Raw genomic sequence first — 23,083 nt, forward strand, 5'->3', positions numbered from 1 at the left:
CCTAATATGAGTAAGGGCACCATCTGCTGAGTGAGAATGGAAAAGAGCGAACATGACTAAAAGAGTTTCCTTTCTAGTGTACAGTCTACTCCTTAAACTGTTGATCAACATAAGTAATTGGTAATGTAATCATTTATATTTATCTTCTCCATTAGTAAGCATTGACTTTATGTTGAACAACAGTCTTCTGTTTTTCCTGACCTATTTTCTAGCACATAGTTAATCAATCGCCTAATCGTATGTTCCATTGAGTCTAAAGTAACTAGAGCTCTTTTACTTCGTTATCATCGAAAGGTGCTATAAGGGTAATTATTTAATCATTCATGACGTATAGTATTTAATGCAAAATTTAAAGAAGGGTATATCATTAATTTTCCCTAATATTTATTACTAATCTACCATATAATGTACAATGGTATGGTTCTTTGTCAAGAATTTCATGTAATTTCTGATAAAAGTTAAGGTATGCGTAAGTTTATAGCTGAGTTTAGGATAGTGGCTTAAATGGACAGAACGTAGTGATTAAAGTGATATCGAACTTATCGCTTACACCATCTGCTTTATTGATGGCCGCGATATTATAGTTGTGGACTGCTTCAAAATGAATCATATCGGTCTATCAACAAAATACTGTAGGTTGATTTGGATACTCTTTCCATCTATTCCTGCTAGTCAGAATCAGTATTTACTGGCTTCTAAAACGGTTGAGGACGATTAAGTAATTATGATATTGATCTGAATTATTGTAATCTGAATCTATGCGTATGTTGTCTATTTTATTTAGACGGATGGATTCAGTTATCATAAGCTGATCGCTATTTCAATGATAGAGTAGTTGAAGATAGAGAGTCGTTTAGTTCTCAATCTGGGCTTGTACCCCAGGGTTAATAATAGTTCATTTTTTGGGTGCGAAGATGATATCTTCTTGTCTTTGTGACTGTATCTTGATGAATTTCTGTAAAATTGAAGGGCGGATTTTCAATTTTGAATTGGATTGCAGTTATCCCTCACGATTGTAATATCTACGTTAATGAAAGAGCAGTTTGAGAATAATTTTACGATCGTCCGTCTGGACTTGTATCCTAACATGGAAAATAGTCCATGGTAGAAATAATATATTCTATAATTATTGCGTCTACTGCAGACGTGATCATTTTTGAGCCTAAAAAAATTGAATTGACGTCGGATTAAATCATCTCGCTATTGAGATAACTTGAAAGGTAACGATTGAATTGAAGTAAAAATGAATCAACAGACTCCATCATCCCTACTGAGTGCATCCAGTAGGAGGGCATCGCTGAATAGATAATAATGAATTTAAGTGGATGTGGGGCTCTATTCTAGTTCAAGAATAGCATTCTTTCTACCGTAGTTAAGTTGGCAAGGAATTAATATTACGTTAGTGCATCGATAGGATGATCGATCGCTGAGAAATGCCGGACAATATGGTCGAAAGCACGTGATGGTACAATTAAATAAGGAAAAGGCGTTAAGAAAGCTGTTAGCAATAGTCACACTGTTTTTGTCATCATCATTAAGATTGTACTTGACTTCCTGGCCTATCAGCTTCTAACCCGATAGAAAGGAAGAAAGGCGTAGTAAAAGCGTTTGTAAAATATTAAAATGGATGGACAATAGCATAACCCGTTGCGACACCAAGCAATGCCCTATTGAAAAAATAGTAACTACGTTTCAACAGTCTGCTAGAGGCAGTGTGGACTATTGTTGATGTTGATGTTATCCAATATTTAAAAAGGATGTATCCCTACGTAGCCAAAGGCAACCATCGACGTCACGGGGACATAGTAATAGCAGGTGCAATGGTAATTATTTCAATCAAACGATATAATAAGGGATTTTTGCTGGCACGGATTATTTATTCTTAGCGTTTGTGACTCTCGCGGGCCGCGTCGCTTGATACAACGGAAATACAAATTTTAATTCCTTTCGGATACGAATACTGCATCGTCAACTACTCCATTCTCTCTTTTCTTCTTATCCTATCGTTCAAGGTAACTATTCCCAGTTAGGAATGAGTGATTGAATGTAATCATCGTTGTTTATCGTACAGTCTAGTTTGTATCTGTATTATTTTTATAATGTTGATGACTAGTTAAGCGAGCTTGAGTCGCTTGCTAATGTTTACGTTTTTTCCCTCGTCTTAAATGCTTCAATTTGCCGTCATGGGTGTTAATCGATAATTAAGATAGATCGATATTAATTTATATGAAACGATATTGCTTGTAGGCAATTCGATCCAATAGGTATTTTAGCTTATTGCTCTACTTATCTTCTCTGTTGGATCGAATTAAAGACTTGACTAATGCAGTGAAAATTGCAATATTTATATATTTTCACTTTAAGTTAGACCTATCAAAGGAAACTGTTCTACGGTGGGTAAGAGGACAATATTATCCACCGTATTTGAAAGTTTGTTAACCTAGGGATAGATAATTTCAAACGATAGTAGCGCAAAGGGAACTACTTATGTTGATAGTAGTGCTAACGACAGCTTTACAAGTTTAGAATTATTCTATCGTACAATAGAGTGAAGAAGAGGCAATATTTTCTTTCCTCCTTGGAATAAGTTATCCTTTTAAGAAGCTTTTTCCCGACGCAGTTGTAGCGTAAACACTACATTACCTATCGATTTTGTTACATCTTTACCGACACTATTTTATGCGCGCTTGTACACAATTTGGGCATAAATCGCCTTGGATAGGCTTTTCATTCTTGAATAATACAACAAGAACTTTATCCTCTCTCCTCAATCAATCTAGAACAAAGATAAATTGTTTCATTTCATATATTTTCTAATGAAGAAATTGACACTATTTATCTGGATAGGATAGCAAATTTTTTTTGTTGTCAAGCTCATCTTTTACCGTAGAAAATAAGCATTCTATATTCTTGTCAACGTGGATAAAATGATTGTCAAGATGTTGATGGCTTCTAGAAGGATGTAATATTGTTCATCTTTTCAATCCCTATTTAACCAATGTGATCGTTGAGCACGTGAAATTTTGCTACTCTACTACCTAACTACAATTGAAAGACAACCTATCGCGTTAATTAGTGCATCGACATCGTTGATACCTATCCTCCGGTGGTAATTTAGTGTTGAGCATAAATTAGCCGCAATAAAATGGGTATAAAATCTAATTAAAGTTTATAGCATCGTAAAAATGGAACTGATCTATTAAGAAATTGCAAGATCTGTCTTTTTCATTCTTGACAACGGACCATATGTTTAAATCATTCCAATCAAGCCTAAATTCGATACAGTATACGAAAGTAATTCCATCTCAAGTTCGATTGTACCGGCAATGTAATTGAGACAATAATGGACATCCATTTTCACTAGTAAAATACAGAAAGGATCATGTTGAAGTAATTTATATATGGTCATAACGATTATTCTTGGTGATTGAATGTTTTTGCCCAAAATGCCAGTTTTATTAATCATTTTCCACCATTTTTGATGTTATTATTGTGATGTTTACGAAAACCCAAGAGTTTCACTAATAAGCTATAGTACATCCTCTTGATTGCTCTATCTTTTATATTTATTCAGTAAATAAACGGGCTATGCATACAAAGTTGATCATTGACTGTTAATCAACGTATTCTGCCATGGTATTAGCCCCCTTGATATATAGAGTTACTTGATTTTTAGCTTAGTGATTGCTATTTCATCCGATGATTCATGTAGATAACACGTATCGCCGTGAAAAAAAAAAAAATTTAGCTTCCCGTAGAATATCCGTTGTGTGGGTTATTTTCCGTCATTGTAAATTTATTTAAGCATCACTTGAGGAAGGAAATCCATAGGAATAACCTATAAGTAATTTATATGAAACTATTAAACGAATCATTGGCTATTTGTCCAAAATGATGCTATTTTTGATCGCATCATGGTGAAGAGTTACGCTAAGCTCGAGAACAATTCGATCTAACGGCTCTCTAACCTAATTTAAACTTTGTAACTATCAACACGATTAAGCGCTTTTCTAGCCGGTTTACGTGGTTGCTAACCCCAAGTACAGAGTAGCAGTAAATGGCCTACAATACTATAGGACACTGTTGTCCAAGTTGCTTCTGTCTCATCGACACTACTGCTCTTGTAGTATTTATTTTGCCCAATAATGTCGCCAACGATTTATTTTTAGAGTTGGCCCAATATGCCTCAATTTGATGAATTTCGCCCTAACTCTATTCTTGTCCACAATAAAAAACAACATCACAATAGCCATGTAACGTTCTAGTTTTTCAACTTTTCAATAGCATATTACCTTGTTTTCATTACAATCATCGAATGGAGTAATAACATTGTGAAGTAAAAGCGCGCCAATGTTGACCATGGGGTGCTATTATGGCTGTTGTAACTGTTGTTTTAAGTCTACAAATGGCAAATTTTGTCTACGTTGATAATTGCCATTCAGAGTAATTGTCTTGCAAATTGCATGGAAGCCATAGAGAGCCTGAAGGGTGATTTTCTTCAAGACGCTTTGACGTCATGGAAGGGAGGGAAAAACACATGGTTTAAATTACTATGCTTAGTCATAGATTAATTCAACTTGAATAGCCGCTAAAAGGATTACTACTTTAATTTCAATAAGAATCGTTAGCACAAGAATAGCACACTTGGACATTGAAAGGAAAGACAAGGCCAACGCCTAATCAAGAACGATAGCAATACTGTATTCTATTGTAAGACGCGAAAAATTACAATTCGGTACTTATTCAACTCCACATGGTAAACATCACGATGAGACTAATGAGTCAAGATCGATTGGATCCTATATTTAATGGCAATCGAAATGCGTTTCTGTACTTATTGACGCAAATATTATAAACACAATCAGGCTAATAAGTCAAGATCGATAGCATACTATATTGATTAATGGTAGTAAAAATGCATTTCTGTACTTGTTGACTCGATAGCATAGACAACTTGAAGAGATTAAGGAGTCAAAATCGATAGGATACTATTTTTAATTGCAATAGAATTGCATTACTATACCGATTGAATTCGATAATCGAACAGCTCAACCCGAAGAGACTAAGAAGTCAAAACCTATATCATTCAATTCGATATCATGATCTACACGAATGAGACTAATTTGGTAAAGATCGATAGGTACTCTATTCAATTGGAATACGCGTAGAATTGCATTTCTGTACTTATTGACTGTGAAGTCGATATGATGAATAACACGATGAAAATTATTAAACTCGTGGAATGATCAAATTTATTTATTCAATGTCAAGGGAAAACAGAGTACGTTCTTCATTGATTTGTTATTTTGAGTCAAGATCAAATTGAAATTGTTGACCTTATCGATCGAACAGATCATAATAACATTGTCAATTATTCAAGATTAGAGGAGGGAATTTGTATTTATTCTCCTCACTATTTTAAGAGTAGTAAGGAGATTGCTTTGCTATTTGATTTTTCATGCATAACTAAATAGAATCCACTATGATAATATAGAAAATCATTTCAGACACTTATGTACAGTATCATGTTATCCTTTCACGGAGAAAGAATGACTAATTTAAATAGTGGACATCCGGTCATAGTATGATATTACCCCACTATTCTACAATGCCATCTGAAATTTCCGTCCATGACTACCTGGACATAATATCGTTAGGTTTAGTAAAAGGATTTTATCCTTAGTCGTAGAATTGATCAAAGAGGAACCAATACAGCTGTCTTTTAATAGCATATATACGAAAATTCACATCAACGACAACTTGAACTTAATGTTCTTCCTTGTGAAAAAAAGAATGAGATCGTTTGTTATACTGCCAATTAAAGAATAGAGTTTCAATTTGAAAAGGAGCATCAAGATGGCGTAGACTTGTATTTATTCTGACTATTGCAATACCATCTGCTAATTCTATTGCTATCTTTTCAAATGGCACTGGTAGTATATAATTACATTTTCATACTTTAGCTACAATGATTCGATCTATCAAGACCATATTCCTACCTTGATCCATAGAACTAGCTAGAATAAGTGAAATGTGTGCAATTTTTATACAAACTAATCGGCGATTCGAATGACTAGTTCACACTGAGCATTGTCCTACTTTCAATATTTTTACAAGATCAGCCAATATCGTTTTTCAATCAATTGTAATTATAGTATAGTCATATCGTGTCGGTTTTTGTTGATTAGATTTGAAAAGATAATTAAACATGTCTGAAAAGAAGCCCTATGAAGAAGGTGGTGAAGAAGAGCCTGAACGAGGCCATTGGGGACATAAGATGGATTTTCTCCTGTCTTGTATCGGCTATGCTGTAGGTCTTGGCAACGTCTGGAGATTTCCGTACTTGTGTGCCGCAAGTGGAGGCGGTAAGCAAAAAATCCTTTTGATAAATTGAGTTTAAAGTTTGATTCTGCTTTCGTTCAAGATCAATGATACATTGCTGGGATCGAGAGTACAGAGAGAACTGTAAAGTTATACTTTTACGAATATGAAAAGTGACACTCAATGCAAATGTAATATTGATCATCTTCTGTTCTACCCTAGGTGCTTTCTTAATTCCTTACTGCATCATGTTGATCCTTGTTGGTATACCAATTTTCTTTATGGAATTGACTATTGGTCAGTATTCACAAGAAGGACCACTCAAAGTTTGGGAAAATATCTTTCCATTGCTAAAAGGTAAATTATATCTTGACCTCAATGGCTAAAAATGTCACCCTAAATTAGATTGCATCAGTAGCTCATGACGGGCAAATATCACTGTGCGCTAGAAATAATGCAATTCTACATTTTAAACATATGAAAAAAATGAGAATACCTTAAGCTTGTACTGATCCATTACAATAAACATTTTTATGGATATTTAGGAGTTGGTTATGCTATGTTAGTCTGCTCTTTTGGTGTTGGAATTTACTATAATATCATCATTGCATGGTGCTATTACTTTTTATTTGCTTCCATGCAAAGTAAATTACCTTGGGCAAGCTGTGGTAATCCGTGGAACACTGCTCTCTGCAGGACTAGCGTTACCCGTTGCCCAACAGCGAATGTTACTAACACGACAGGAGTTGTTACTACTGTTGCTCCAACCACAATGGCGAACAATATGACGAATTTGACTGCTTGCATTCCTAAAGGATTTAAAGTCACTTCTCCTAGTGAAGAATATTGGAAGTAAGTTAGCTCTACCTTGAAATAACTAACATAGAAGAGGTATCGCGCTGATTTGGATTGCGTCCAACACCATACATCACTACTTTCACACTGATCTTTTCGATAATTTTAGATAGCCAATACGTAATTTAATTGAATAACTTTTTATTGGCTGTAGCTTCCTATTGATCATTTAACTTTAATCTATGTAGTAAACAAGTATTAGATATTAGCAAAGGAATTGGTGAGGCAGGCCATATTCGTTGGCATTTAGCTCTCTGCTTATTACTTGCTTGGATTGTTATCTACTTTTGCATCTTTAAAGGAATCAAATCCTCTGGCAAGGTGAATAAAATAGAATGATTGAAATTTATTGATGTCAATCAGTTTATTCAATTATAATAATGGTAACATCCGTTGATGATCGCTTTTCTAGGTCGTTTACTTCTCTGCTACCTTCCCTTATGTTGTCTTGGTTATTCTGTTGATCCGTGGTGTTACCCTGAAAGGGCATCTAGAAGGAATTAATTTCTATCTCACGCCTCGATGGGAGAAACTTTCAGATGCAAATGTGTGGGCTTCCGCTACTACTCAAATTTTCTTCTCACTTAGTGTTGGATTCGGAGGTTTAATTACTATGGCCAGCTATAACAAGTTCTACAATAATTGCTTTAGGTACAGTATCCAAGATCTTCGATATCAACTAACTCTATCTCAATTGTTAACACATTGTTGGCTTTTCAGCAGCAAAATATATCCAGTATAAATAGACTTTAACTTACTGTTTATATCTGTTAATTCTAAAATATAGGGATTCTCTAACAGTATCTCTCATCAACTGTGGTACAAGTTTCTTTGCTGGTTTTGTAATCTTTTCTGTAGTTGGTTTCATGGCCAATTCCTCAGGCAGACAAGTATCTGAGGTTGCTGATCAAGGTAATAAAGATTTAGAAATTTTCATTACACGCGTCAAATGAATCTTTGTCATAGTCTGCTTATTACAATAAGGAATGGATCAATTATTTTGTAACATTTATTTCCTAGGATGGATTTAATTAGACTGTATAAATGATTGACGATGTTACTGTAATATATCGCTTAATCCGATTAAAAAATTCATTTTTTGCAGGTGTTAGCTTAGCCTTTATCGTTTATCCAGCTGCTGTAGCTGAAATGCCTGTATCGCAGTTATGGTCGATCATATTTTTCTTCATGTTGATCACCTTGGGTATGGATAGTCAGGTAAAATTTCTGCTTGCAAACTATTCATTCTTGACTAATTAATTTATAACTAATGCTAAGAGAGAGATAGTAACGCTATACTATACAGATAAAGAAAAATAATCTATATAGCTCAATCTGCTACTAACATTGATCGATCTTGTCTATTGGATCCTTAGTTTGCATTTATGGAAACAATCATTACCGCTGCTGTTGATGAATACCCCAAAGTTTTAAGAGCTAAAAAATGGTTCATCTCCATGATTGGTTGTATCACTCTCTACTTCTTGGGATTGCCATGCATTACCCAAGCTGGTGCTTACGTCTTACAATTGATGGATGATCATGTCGCTGGTATCTCCCTGTTGATCTTGTGCATCTTTGAAGTTATTGGCTGCGGTTGGGGCTACGGTGCGTCGATTAATTTGCAAACAATCTAATTGGGATAACCTATAATTGTTTTAAAAGCCATAGATTTGATCTGAGTTATTGATCTAATATTTCTGTGTTATACAGGCGCCTTCCAATTGATGAAAGATGTAGAAAAAATGATTGGCTATAAACCATTCTTGTATTACTGGTGGATAGGTTGCTGGAAGTTCTTGTCTCTTGCCACTTTACTAGTAAGTACTTCAAATTTGGCCAAAACTTTTACTTTTTTCATAGCAATATATGAAGCTGCTCTCCATGCATGCCTTCGATGATGTATCATTGCCAATACGAGCATAGCATTGATTAACATTTTTTCTTGTTGTTCTAGTTTGTTACAATCTTTAAAATTGTTGGTTATAAGAAATCTTCATTTGGTGGTAAGCCCATGCCCGATTGGGCCGACGGTGTTGGCTGGTTTATGGCCTGCTGTTCAATGGTTTTCATCCCAGGAGTTGCACTCTATAAAATGTTTACTACTGATGGCTCTTGGAGTGAGGTTGGTTGATAAAATTAGTGATCATGCTACTTCTTTCTGGTAATCCATGATAGCACTAGATCACTCGCTAATACTAATTTCTTGTCACATTATAGCGTTTTCGAATCTTGACAACACCTCGTGATGACAAATATGGTGATTTGCAAATTAGCGCTGTCGAACATGAGCTAAGAAAAGAAAACGGCCATAATATGGAACAAACTGTTTAAATATGTAAGCAAGAGATGATTAAAAAGGGCGCATCACCGAATCCATTTCAAACTATTCCTTTTCTTTAAGTAATAATTCGATGAAATATCCCGATTAGTGTGTTTTTGTTTTTTTCTTATTCAAGTAAATTGTATGTACTCGTATGCTTAACAACGCATGGGCTATGGATTAATAGGCTTGAGCAGAACTAATATCTATTTCATTAATTTCACTTGGTACGTAATTTAAATTCAACTTTTATTTATTCCTCTATTAATATTAAATTAGTCAATATACGTATGACTAAGAGATGATATCTTAAGCGTAGAGCTAGCTCCATCGTAAGTCATCAAATTTATTATAGTAGCATGGAATGTTGGTTAAGTTTCATTTTTGATAATTAATAAGCCCAATATTAATCCTTGTTAACGATAGAAGTTAACCACTTATTTTAACCTAAAATCGATGTATTTGGTATTGATGATAACAAGTGGCTTTTCTACATCATCTCATTGCATCAGTTTACTTCCTTTTAATGTTCAATGGATGAAGTAATATGGTATCTCGGTAATCGATACTGCCCTATCAGTCTATGTCGACCACTTTGTTCATGATATTGGCGAGTAGAATATTAGCTTGATGCTAGGTAACCTTTCTAATATCCGACTGCGAAAGCATAATATATTTCTGGTAAATATCGTTGTTAATAGTCGCGAAGAGTTTACTTTTTACAATCGATCAGTGTATTCTGGTAGAATGTTCATCTACTTGCTATTGATCATCAGCTGTGCCAGTCATGATGTTTTCTAAATATGCTAAGCTGCAGCTTTTCGCTTCAGCTTTAAAATAAATGTTGATGGGCTTCCTTGAAGATCGATTGTGTATTTTTTGATGAGTTACAACTTTAATAGCATACTACAATTTTTTCGTCATTTTATTGAAAAATCTGCTGTAGTCATAGATTTATTCGACAGTGCAATTTATCAACGGTTTTTATCTTTAGTTTAGAAAACTATGGTAAGATTAGCAATCTTATTACTGCAAGATGTTAGCTTCAATTATATGCCAAATCTGGAAGTAGTTTGATATTACCATTAGCAAATTGGAAAAGATATCAATTTTCATAGCATGATCATGAGATACTGTATCGACGTAGTTGTAAAGTGATATTTACTCCTTTCCATGGCATGCAAATCACCAATCAGATAAAGTATTATCAGGAACTGCATTTCTACCGTATCCAACTAAAGCGATCCTTGTAGATATAATAAACTTACTGCAGAAAGCTAAACCCTATCAAGAAATATTGCATATAGTAATAAAGTAAAGTGAAAATTACTCCTTTCCAAGGCATACAAGTCGCTAATCAGATTTAGTATGATCAGGACCTGATTTCTACCGTATCTATAACAGAAGTTACCTATGCAAATATAATGACCTTATTACCTTGAGCTAAGTGTTATCAAGAAATATTGGATATTGTTATAAAGTAAAGTGATAAATACTTTTCAGAGCGTACAAGCCGCTAATTAGATAGAACTTAATCGGGAAATTCAATTTTATCGTATCTAACAAAAGCAATTCACGCAACTATAATAACCTTATTACAGAAAGCTCAACTCATGATACTGGTCTATATTCGTACGCGGATTGCTAGTAAATTTACATCAGTCGAAATATTCGAATGGATCACACCAATTTATTGCTGTATATTCGATGCTAAAACATGGCTATGAATGAAATTGAATGATTTTCTACCGGTAGACAGTCTTATTTATCATTGGTATTATCTGAGTGATTATTTAGAGTTTAATGTAACCTTTCTTCCCATCGCTACGACAATAGTGAAAGCGAGAATTGCTTACGTTTTATGATTTGCTACCGATAAAATTCAGACACACAAAATTAGACTAGAGGACATTATTAGCAGCTCTTTAATCTAGAGAAGTATATTGGACTTCTCAGGTAATGATATAATTTTATTGCCAAGGAAAATCTTTGTTTAACAATTCTTTGGTAGTATAGGGAAGAAAAGTAACTGAAGCGTTGGGAACAAATAAATCAATATCTAGCCATTGATGTAATTATTTAATTTGTAAATTTCTTTAACAACCGTAAAAATAAACAAAAAATTATTATTTACTGTTTATCTTGGTAATGGATGAGAATTAAGTAGTGGAATTAGTTATTTGGAGATAGCATTGACTCTTTTTCAATGTTTTCATAATTTTACAAAGCTACATGAAAATTAGGTGGTAATAATGGATTATCATGATTTAATTAAACCGGCTTATGCGTATTAATATATTCGTTTAGGTTACTTATTCTAAAATGTTTAGAATTTTTTACATTGAGGGCAATCTTGATTGCAGCATCTTCGACGGGATGAATTGCCTGCTACTGTCCTTATTGCATGTTTGGTACTGTTCTTGCAATTTGGCTACTCTATATCCATGTTCAGTGAGACTGCTGATTTTCTTCAAATCGATTTAGGCTACGTAATTAAATAGTGCTGATGGTAGAAATCAATACGCTTCAAAACACGATCATTTCCTAAATCATTGGAATTCGAAGTGCATCACTGAAATACTATCCAAAACAAAAGTGCCGGACTACAGAAAATTTCCTACTAGTAAACCTCTTTTATAGCTTGTCAGAGCTTCGATTCTTCTTATATCCTCATCGATGTAATGAAAAACTTACCCGAAAATCAAAACTGATTATAGCCTGTATTTTAGTTTATAAATAGATACTAAGCGCAGCAAATAGGCAATCAAATTAATCATAATATGGACACCAAAATATCAATAGTATGTGGACAACTACCGTATCTGTTAAGGAAGCAGATAAGGAGAAAAGTTCTAATGTCGTCAACGTTGCTATTTTAGTACTGTTGAATTCTCATAGCGTAATTATACACTATTGTTTATAGATTGTTGTTAATCTCTAGTTATTAAATAAGATAAGCTCAGTAAAAATTAAGTATTAATATTATTAGTTTGACTTTATTAACGCTTTGTGATATCATGGCCTTTGAAGAATTCAATCTTACAAATTTCTGCAATTGTGTAAGTGATTTTCATTACTGATGTTAGATGAAAAATGTTATAAAATATGGCACATCTGTGCCAAGATATTGAGATGAATTTTAAGCAATAGATGAACGATCTCTCGGATATTACATCACAAATTGCCCTAATTTGGCCGAAATTCGACGATATATCTTCATTTTGATTGAACTACATCCTCGTAGAATTAACTTTTATTTTCCATTTAAATTATAAACTTGCAAATTTTCATCACGTCTTAATCTTAAAATCAAATTTTAAACTTTCAAAAACTCTTCTAATTTATGGGGTCATTATATCACCATAGTGAAAGTAACGCTTTTTAGTCCATTTGGACAATGAATTATTATAACGTAATCGTTGCTAATAGTGCAAGTTATGAAATGAACAACTGCTAATTTACGCCAATACAACAAATTGGCGATGGAAAAATAAGTTATTTGCCTCTGCTGCCCTAAATGATTTACTAAACATTACATTAACATCAATATCTGAGTTTGAGTGTTTTCGACGATATCTTAACCGTCATCGCGGAAGGTAACTCCAATAACGGTACTTATTCCTCAGAAAATGGCAATTCTATTGATAACTTGGATTAAAATATCATTTTAGTAGAAATAGCGCCGATGGCGCCTAAGATGTCGTCAAAGTTCGCTGAAATCAAAGTACCAACTATGATAAGCATTCTTTTACTGATACTGATAATCTAGAAAAATCGGAAATATTTCTGTATTACTATTTTGGAGTCTTTAGTTCATTCATTGATTACAATTGTCGTCGTAAGTGATTGTAATAAACTTTAAAAGAAATGAATTCAATGAAGTAGTGATAAAATTTGATGCAATAGGTTTCTTTATCCCAAAGCTTTCCCCAGAAATGCATTGAATGATTCAAGGGAATCCATTGATAGTCTATAGCTACCTTGTTGGCTGATTAAAGAAACCACACCTCTTTATTATATGATTTTTAATTGATATACTCGAAAAACTTATTTACCTCTAAAATCACAATCATCAACTTTATGATAGGTATAATCAAAGAAAATAAAAGTAGATATAATACAACTTTAAGACTATGAGATTGCCGTGAATTTTGTAAATTGCTAACAAGGATAATTCGGTAATCACCCAAACCAATTTACCGTTGACGCCGCGTTTGATCCATTAACACCTAGCAATTTCTGCTGATAAAGTACAAATACCAAGTATGTAATAGCTAATACATAGTTAGAACAAAGCTAGGATTAGAGATCTTAGACGTTAGACAAATACTACTGCTTTAACGGACTCAAATGATACTGCTTTTGTGGCAGATATGACAAAACTATTGCAAGAGACGCTAGATACTGGACACATACTATTGTCGTAACAGATTAAAATGATATTGCTTCCATGTCAGATATAACAAAATTAGCACCAGAAATATTAGACATTTAATATATATTGTTATTCTAGCAGATTTTACTTTCATTCCTGATATTTTTACTAGAAATTAAATTAGTTCTTAGTTATGTATGCGCATTAATGCGATTGTTATCGATGTATTTTCTATTACAGTGTTTCTATCATTTTCTAAGATTCTCAGTTGAAGCTGATTTTGATTTGGTACATTCTAATTTGGTACATTCTAAGTAACAAATATAAAAGATTGTAAGTCTAGGCTAATCAGTAACCAGTAGAGGTAGGTTTAGTTTAGTGCTATAGGTTACCTATATAGTACCGTCATGTTTTCTATACATCATAGCAACTACAGTATGATATGATGCAATTAATAGTAAGAAGAATACGACATGAAAACTACTAACGAATCAGAGGTTAACTTAGTCACTAGCAAAATATTTGTATACGCATTGATTTGACGAACATTCAGTACATTGTATTCCACTTAGGTGATTCAGCGATTGATGATGATTAACATTAGCTTTAATAAGACAGGTCAACAGTAAATTTGACTTTAAAGCAACTTAGAAAGAATAGAGCAGGTTGCTTTAGCTGATTTTGTGGACTTTTGTAATAAAGTACTATTTCTAACCCCTACTATAGAAAAGCTACTTAGTAAAAGGGCTTCTAGTATTAGGAGATAAATACAGTTTATTACTTGAATTTATTGTTGAATATTAAAGTAGCAAGCGCAGACTGCGTAATCTAAACACAGCTAGGTCTCAGACTAAACTCCCAGAAGAGTCAGTCTTTGGATCCTTTAGAATCAAGGAGCCTTACATTTCACTAAAGCTATAATTATCGTTATTAAATTACCCACCAATAGTAATTAACTATTTTGCCATCTAAATATAGTCTCTAGAATCTATTTCCTACAACTCTAAATTGTAGTATCCATTTTTAGCAGATCTTATTTTCCCTGGTGAATGATATGCAATGATATAAATTAATACGAATTTCTTTAAGCAGAATAAACTGTATTCACTAAAGCTGATATGAATTATATAATTGTACATTGTTTATCGGTTATGCATGAATCTTCATTATCGATAAATGAGTGCTTCTGATGTATATGTAAAATAATATTCTATGATGTAAAGCTATAGTTACAGTTATAGTATCCATTTTTTAGGAGACTCTATTTCACCTGCTAAACGGCTTACTATGATATAAATTAATAAGAATTTCTCTAAGCAGGATTAACTGCATCTACTACAGCTGATATGCAATATTTATCGGTTATGCATAAATTTTCATTATGGATAAAGGAGCAGTTATGATATACGCGAAACGATATGTTATGATTTAAAGTTAATACAAATTTTTTAAGTAGAATAGCAGACAGTTTTTTATTTGAACTGCTTCACTACTGCTGATATGAATTATTTACGGCTTATAGCGGAATCTTCATTATTGACAAATAAGTACTTAAGATGTATTAGATAAATAAGCACTTACGATGTATTGGTTTTGCGAAAATTTAATATTGCTTATTAAAAGTATTTTTAAAAATTTTACTAAATTGTCGATCAGAGTCTTCGAAACAACTAAGTAACTCTACCGGTAATACAATGGCTACAGAAATGGCTACGAATCATGCAAATGGTACATCTAATGAATCTAATGAAGCAAAACGAAGTCACTGGAATAAAAAGATGCAATCATTACTGTCTTCTATCGGATATACGGTTGGCTTAGGCCATATATGGGAATTTCCCTATCTTTGCGCGACTAATGGAGGAGGTATATAAATCCGACACAGAATCGATTATGATTAACGAAATCATCAGCAACATTTATGGATTAGATGCGGTTATTGCAACCAAAAATCGGATCTAAGTCCAATTTGTATTTATTGCAGTGAAATATTAAAAATTTATAGTTGTGTGAAATAAGTCAATCTCTGAGGAGTATCTCTACGATCTGATACCATGGATTTGAGATGGGCTTACGAGTATATAGGGTGAAAATCAAATTTGGTAGTAAATTGTACTCCAATTGGTATAAGCAACTGTTATTAGGTTCGATGGATCCTAATAACTAATTTCAAAATACTTCTGGCGTCAGTTTCTATATCGCTTCAGTTCCTCAACTTAGCCATATCATTTTATATGCTTTTCCACTGCAGTGCAAATCACAATGAGTTTTTGATATGAAGAAGGAATCTTAAATTTTTAGCTATGGTCTTAATTACTATATTTATAGTACAAGAAAGAGACAGTTGTATTAGTTTAGCTATAGTCTTAATAATGCTACTATACCTGTCTAATGAGTAGTTTTTTGAGTTTGCCAAAGATAAGTAGCCATATCTAAAGAACTATAGAATTAAGAGCAAGAATTCTTAATATTTTCTTAACCATTAAAATCAAAATAATGCTAATGATTTTATATTTATTACAGCTGCTTTCCTGGTAGCATACTTCGTCATCTATATCATCATAGGAATTCCCATTTTATTTATGGAATTAGCCATCGGTCAGTATGCTCAAATGGGAAGCTTGCAAATGATGGCTCATTTATTTCCAATACTGAAAGGTGATCGCTTATTTTTGAGTGCATCTTAAAAATACCTTGCAATATCCATCTTTAGTAATATTAAACCTGAAATACTTAGTTTTCTTCAACCTTTGATACAACATAAAACATTTAAAAGATATCTTTTCAAATTAATAACTGCTTTGATTTATTAGGTGTTGGCTATGCAATGATTATTTGCTCCTTTGGAACAGCAATTTACTATAACGTTATGATTGCGTGGTCGTGTAATTTTCTGTTTGCCTCTATGCAAAGCGAACTTCCTTGGGCAGGATGCGAACATGATTGGAATACAAATAGATGTCGTACATATGATATTAAGTGCCAACCATTTAATTATTCATTATCAAATATCTCAAATAGCCCAACATTAATAAGCTTAACTTATTGGGGATTAATTCCTTCACAAAGTAGCAATCTAACGGCTCCAACCGATGAATTTTGGAAGTAAGCTAAGTACCACATCATAGCTGATGAAGTATAATCTATTCTTCGGTTGCTCTATAACATATTAGCGTAGTTGAAACAGCTTAATAATGCATACTTATTAGTAGAATAACAAATTATCACTAAATCCGTAATAGGTAATAGGTAATCTGCTCTACAGCTGTCCTACAAGTTATTAGTATAGTTTGAGCCCGTGAGATTGTATATATATACCCGCATTTATCAGCACAACGACGAACTTTATATGCTATAACTGCGTTCATGAATGCTAATACATAATTTATTCTGCAGCTGTCCTACAAGGTGGTAGGTTAAGTGATGTAAGGTTACATATTTATTAGCACAATAAACTATATACGCTAACACTACCCCCCCCCCCCCCCACATGGTTACTAATGCATGATCTACTCTGCAGCTGCAAGGTCTAAGTGCTAAGTGTAGTTCAAGCGGCATAATATTGTATATTTATTAGTAAAGCAATAAACTGCTACCACTACATCCATGATTGCTAAAGCATAATTTACTCTACTGCTGTACTACAACACAGTAATGTAGGTTAAAGTGCGTAATATTGTATATTTATTAGCATCTTAATAAGCTAGAGTTAATTGTCAAATACCTAATTCCTATAATATATAACAGTCGTATGGTCTTGAAAATCAATGCAAATATTAACAATTTCGGTGAAATGCAATGGAATACAGCACTATGTTTACTGCTAGCTTGGCTAATTGTCTATATCTGCATCTATAAGAGTATCCAATCCTTTAGTAAGGTAGTTCTGATTTAAGTTGATTTTGTCTTATAACCTTGTCAGTGCATTATTATTAATACAAGACCTAAATTCATTGGTGTATTTATCGCCAATGCAGGTTGTCTATTTTTTCGTGCTATTTCCTTACCTAACGCTAGTGGTAATAATAGTTCGTGGAACAACATTATCTTGCAGTAAAGCTGGAATCCTATTGTATTTTCATGCTGGATGGGAAAAATTGGGCCAAGTAGATGTGTGGTCAAAAGCTGCTACCCAAGTATTGAAGTCTCTTGGTCTAGGATACGGCTGCTTAATTACCATCGGCAGCCATAATAAATTCAATAACAACTGTTTCAGGTAGTAATAAAGAAAGCTTGCTTTTATATCTTATATTATTTAAGATCATCGATGACTTTTGCGGTAAAATAACACAGATAAAATTTATAAGTTAGTCATTAATAATTTATTCTTTCATTGCGATCAGAGATGCTATGCTCGTATCTCTGTTTAACGGTATTACTAGTTTGTTAGCTGGACTAGCGATGTTTAGTTTTACTGGGTTTCTGGCATTTGCAAATAATGGACAAGTGGACAATACTATTGAAGGAGGTATTTCTGATACGAATTAATTTATTGTTAATGGCAAGGATTAGTTCAGAGAGCAATCTACATTGTTTCGTATATAAAACTGATTTACTTTTAACATACTTATCTACAGATTTCGATATGTATCAGTAATTTACAGTTACTTTTGCAAATTGCAAATTTAAGAATACCTTGTTGAATAGCCATTCTTTGTTAGGCATTAGACTAGCTTTCGTAGCTTATCCTTTAATGGCAGCTCAAGTCTCTTTGCCCAAGTTGTGGTCGATCTTGTTTTACTTGATGGTTATGATGTTAGGCTTAAGTACTCAGGTTAACTTTACTTTTTTTAACATTAAATATACGTAAATATTTGGTATTGATGCAGTACGGATAAAATAAGATTTCTCATTCTTATTCAAGAATTAAATTACTGCATGTATGGTATGATGTAGACTCGGAATATTCTAAAAAACGAGTAGCTAGTATATTGAACTATAAGATTGCGACGTTACTGTTATAAACTTATATAATAACACTTGATATTTAGGTTATGTACTTAGAGAATATTCTCGTAGTAGTATTGGATAGTTTCCCAAAAAGTGTTGGCGCAAGAAAGAGAACAAGTGTTATTAGTTTGTTAATATGCTGCACTATCTATGGCATTAGTTTACCATGCACTACTCAGGCAGGATATCATATAGTCAATTTGATGGCTAATCATTTTACTGGGATATCAATTCTTATTATATGCCTATTTGAAAGTATTGCCATTGGATGGGGCTACGGTAGGCGATAATAAGATTGTAAATGTTACCCCTTTGCTTCTGCTGTATGGCATGGCATTTATCAAAACCTTTTAATTTCTTTAAGCTGATATAAATAGTCGACATTAATATGCACGCCTTGTATGTTTGCATCTTGATTATGTGTAGGCTCTATTAAACTAGGAAAATCTGTAACCAAAATGATTGGTTATAAACCATGGTTGTATTATTGGTGGATTTTCTGCTGGATTAGTGTAGTTCCCGTTTTTCTTATGGTATACTGGATGTTTATAATTCGATTTTTAATATTATACAACTATTATTAAATCATAATAGCATCCTCTATAATTATTTGTTGTATTTTAATTGATCTTCAGTAGCGTTTACTTTAGCCATAGGTTTCTGATTAAAGCCATATAAAATGATCTTTTCCTTTGTTTAATTAAGTTAACATCCAAGAAATAGCTCATTATTGTGCTTGCTACATCTACTATAGGCTCTCGCAGTATATGAAACTTTTAGATACCTATTAGTGCAAGCCAATATGCCAATATCACAATCAAGACTTCCTTCTCGAGCAATGAATTGGGCATTAACGTCGTATTCACTTTTATTTATTCTCCTCTTTGCAATCTGTCAATTAATGAATACAAATACAATCAAGGTTGGTTACTTCCTGGTTTTATTTGGGCACGATAGATTTAAATACAGTAATTTAGAAATTATTTAAATTTTCTTAGTATAAGTGAATATCCCAATTTAAACTTAGCCTGTCGTTTTGAGATCCTGTTTATTAGCAAGTTATATATTATATCTGTTTTACATTACAATTGCCATCATTACTAGGGATGTTATGAACTCTTTAAGCCAAAAAAAGATATTTATGGTGACTTACAACTTAACATACAAAGTCAACGAGGAAAGTGGCATCGTGTTCCAACTCCTACTTTAACTTATACTTAGTGAGAAACTATCTAAATGGCTTTCCATTATAATTATTAATAACTTGCAACCATAGACTAAAGTATGATACATTTTCTTACCGCATTGGTTGAAACAGAATTCGAGCAATTTTATCGTACATTTCGTTGAAAAGGTATGCTAGTTAAGAAATACCCATGCATTTATATTAATTCAAGGATATATCAACCATGTAATTATAATAGCAATAGATATTTTCTTCAAAAATTTTTGCCACATTGATAGAAGATGTTTTTCTTATATATTGCTCATTGGCATTATTATTGATTGATTAGTTGCATAACACCAGCATTTAAGTATAAATTTTTTACACTACCAATTATTATCAGTAAATAATCGGTTTGATAGTAATGGACAGGATTTATTGAGGATATTAAGATAGGTCAAGAAAATATAAATATTCTACTATTGAATTTTTCATTTTTGTATCGATTATAGCCCAAATAATTCCATCTGAAGATGTTCTTGATGGAATTTAGATTTATTATTTCTTGCCCCTGTAACAATCATGTATTTTTAAGTAATAAATTTTATGATATACCGCTATTCCACTCGACGTATTATTAATATAAGCCCACTTAGCTCCATAAGTGGCCTCTTTCTGTGCTATTAAGTATATAAGTGGCACTAATAATAGTAGAATTTAAATGTATTATCCTATATGGTGTCCTATTGAGGCATAAGAGATAGACTATACCCTTGAATTAAAATATAATTCTACTCAAATAGAACACTGTTCTAATAGTTCAGATACATTTGACCATGGAAAATTTCTATGCTAATGTGAGTATTACTCCACATATGCCGCTAGATATTTGATTTGTAAATTTTGACTCTAGTAAAGTATGAAACGCTAAATTCTAATGGAACCTGATCATGGATATGTAAATGATGTACCTTTAAAATCGACGACAGAATGTTCCAATCGAGACAGTGCATCAAAGAAAGGGAAGTACGGTAATTGAGACGCAAAATATAATTAATTGGACTTCTGTTGCTTCTGTTCGATAAACTACCGAATACATGTTAACAAGTCTCCTGAAGGAAGCTAGAAATCAGATTGAATAAGAACAATAATTACATAGAAAAAATAAAATATTATTTTCAAAGTCCACAAAACTCTGCAAGTCAATAGAAACGGATTGCTAGCAACATTTTGAAATTTGGTCATTAGTCATCATAGAGCATGATGAGATTTCTAATTTCAAATTAATGCAAGCATTAATCTATAATATAGCGATTTGTGATGAAGTAGTGGGATAAAATCGATCAAAAATTCCCAAATTTATAGAAAATATACATGCTATAACCTTATACGATTTTCCTCCTCACTCTAACTATAGCAAAGGACTGCTTTTCGTTCGTTTAATTTTCTTGTAATTTCTTGTGATGATGAACACCCAATCTTCCGAAACATACCTTCAGGTAGTCATATTCGGTTAGACTAGAGCTGCCTTCACATTATTGTTATATAAATCAGGATAATTGATATAATCTTGTGAATAGTAACCCATTGATAAGTTACCGTACCTCGGAAAAATCACGCTATTTAAGTAATCTTCTATATCACGGGGACGATGAAAACAGTGTACTAATTTTTAATCTCGAAGAATATCGCTGCATCACATGTATTCCCGTAGTATTGGTAATAAAATCTCAGGATAATTGACACAATTATGCGAATGCTAGCCCCATAAGCTACATCAAGAATAATGTTGTTTAAGTAATCTGCTCTATTTTAGGGGGCGATAAAAATAACACACTAATTCTATTCTTGGTATTATTATTAGCTACATTTTGAATATGATTGACTAAATCTTCGATAGTATGAAAATCTTGGGCATTAATATAGGATTCAGGTGGAGCAATATCAGTAGCGATTGGATTTTCCATCGTCCGATAGACCCATAATTGTTGATAGGGCTTGGTCTTGATCGATGGATAGTATTCTTGATCGGTTATTTTTGGGCTTAATCCATGAAATACTATAATATCGCTACTCTTATATTGACTGTGATCTCTTGTAATTTCGCATAGTCTATAATTAAAAAGTATTGGATCTGATTATATAGGCTATGGACCATTAAACCATGGTGTCCATAATAATGTATTTGGCTTTTCCTCAATAATGATATCATGAGGCTTTATGGGAGTTTTAGTTTCAGTAGTGGTTGATAGAATACATTTGACATCTAGTCTCTGGTTGATATTATCAATAATAACTTAAACATCTTCTACCGAAAGCAAAGGTCGACTGTAGATGCATATGGCTACTTTTTGAAAATGACTAATGAAATAAACTTGGGTAATGTTTAAAATGATACAAACAATCTCACTAATTGTCTTCCATCGCATGATACTATCAAGTTCTGATCTATTTTTGACTGGGACGATGTGAAATAGATAATTTTATTAATCCATTGATAGCTTTATTGGACTGATCGTCATAGCAGAAAGGACTTTCTTTCCAAGATGTTTTTCACTTTGGCTCCGATTTCCGATTGTGAAAGACAGATTCAATAGTGACAGTAAGGCCTGATTTCGACATATCTGCAACGCGAAAGGCAATGAAATCTGTTGCCAATTACCTGCTGGTAATTATAAAAAATGTCAGCAAGAGTCTATTTCTAACTGCAATACAAGTGTACCAATAAAGTGTCATGTCGGTAGCTAATTTCTTACTGCGTAGCTAAATCACATTATTCGTTTATTAAGATTAATGTCTTACCAATTTGATACTGCTGCGTAAATAAATTACATAATTAATTATGAAGGTTAATCTCCACGAATGAGCTACTGCATAAATAAATTACAGTATTGATTCATTAAAGTTAATCTCTTACTGCATTGCCACTAGTAATTTAATAAAATGATAGCAATACTTGTAGGCAGGGGTAGGTGCTACTATTTTTTATACAGGGATTTTCTTTGAAGACAAATAGAAAGGTTCGCTACAACGTGAATATTAAATTGAACGTTATTATAGATAGTAGAACTGTTATACGAGTATGTAGAAAGTA

The 23,083-nt window shown here is 33.0% G+C and overlaps 3 protein-coding genes across 3 annotated transcripts; 2 read left to right on the forward strand and 1 right to left on the reverse strand.

The window, feature by feature from the left end:
- Positions 1 to 6,208: 6,208 nt before the first annotated feature.
- On the forward strand, positions 6,209 to 10,011 carry TRIADDRAFT_38332 (uncharacterized protein; the record flags this gene model as incomplete). Its single annotated transcript, XM_002116796.1, has 11 exons — positions 6,209 to 6,365; positions 6,544 to 6,678; positions 6,867 to 7,173; positions 7,365 to 7,497; positions 7,589 to 7,827; positions 7,964 to 8,088; positions 8,282 to 8,394; positions 8,553 to 8,784; positions 8,890 to 8,996; positions 9,134 to 9,301; positions 9,397 to 10,011. The coding sequence occupies 11 exons, from the start codon at positions 6,209 to 6,211 to the stop codon at positions 9,508 to 9,510; spliced, it is 1,830 nt and encodes a 609-aa protein (XP_002116832.1). The 3' UTR covers positions 9,511 to 10,011.
- A 5,569-nt stretch (positions 10,012 to 15,580) lies between these two features.
- Positions 15,581 to 19,408, forward strand: TRIADDRAFT_31455 (uncharacterized protein; the record flags this gene model as incomplete). The annotated part of the gene is made up of 9 exons (XM_002116797.1): positions 15,581 to 15,740; positions 16,398 to 16,532; positions 16,688 to 16,979; positions 17,622 to 17,757; positions 17,852 to 18,090; positions 18,218 to 18,342; positions 18,536 to 18,648; positions 18,866 to 19,103; positions 19,251 to 19,408. The coding sequence occupies 9 exons, from the start codon at positions 15,581 to 15,583 to the stop codon at positions 19,406 to 19,408; spliced, it is 1,596 nt and encodes a 531-aa protein (XP_002116833.1).
- A 2,374-nt stretch (positions 19,409 to 21,782) lies between these two features.
- Positions 21,783 to 22,725, reverse strand: TRIADDRAFT_60873 (uncharacterized protein; the record flags this gene model as incomplete). Its single annotated transcript, XM_002116848.1, has 2 exons — positions 21,783 to 22,101; positions 22,652 to 22,725. 2 exons carry the CDS (start codon positions 22,723 to 22,725, stop codon positions 21,783 to 21,785), a joined length of 393 nt encoding a protein of 130 aa, XP_002116884.1.
- Positions 22,726 to 23,083: the final 358 nt, after the last annotated feature.

Source organism: Trichoplax adhaerens, genomic scaffold (assembly GCF_000150275.1).
Source record: "Trichoplax adhaerens TRIADscaffold_18 genomic scaffold, whole genome shotgun sequence".
In the NCBI taxonomy this organism is placed as follows: domain Eukaryota; kingdom Metazoa; phylum Placozoa; class Uniplacotomia; order Trichoplacea; family Trichoplacidae; genus Trichoplax; species Trichoplax adhaerens.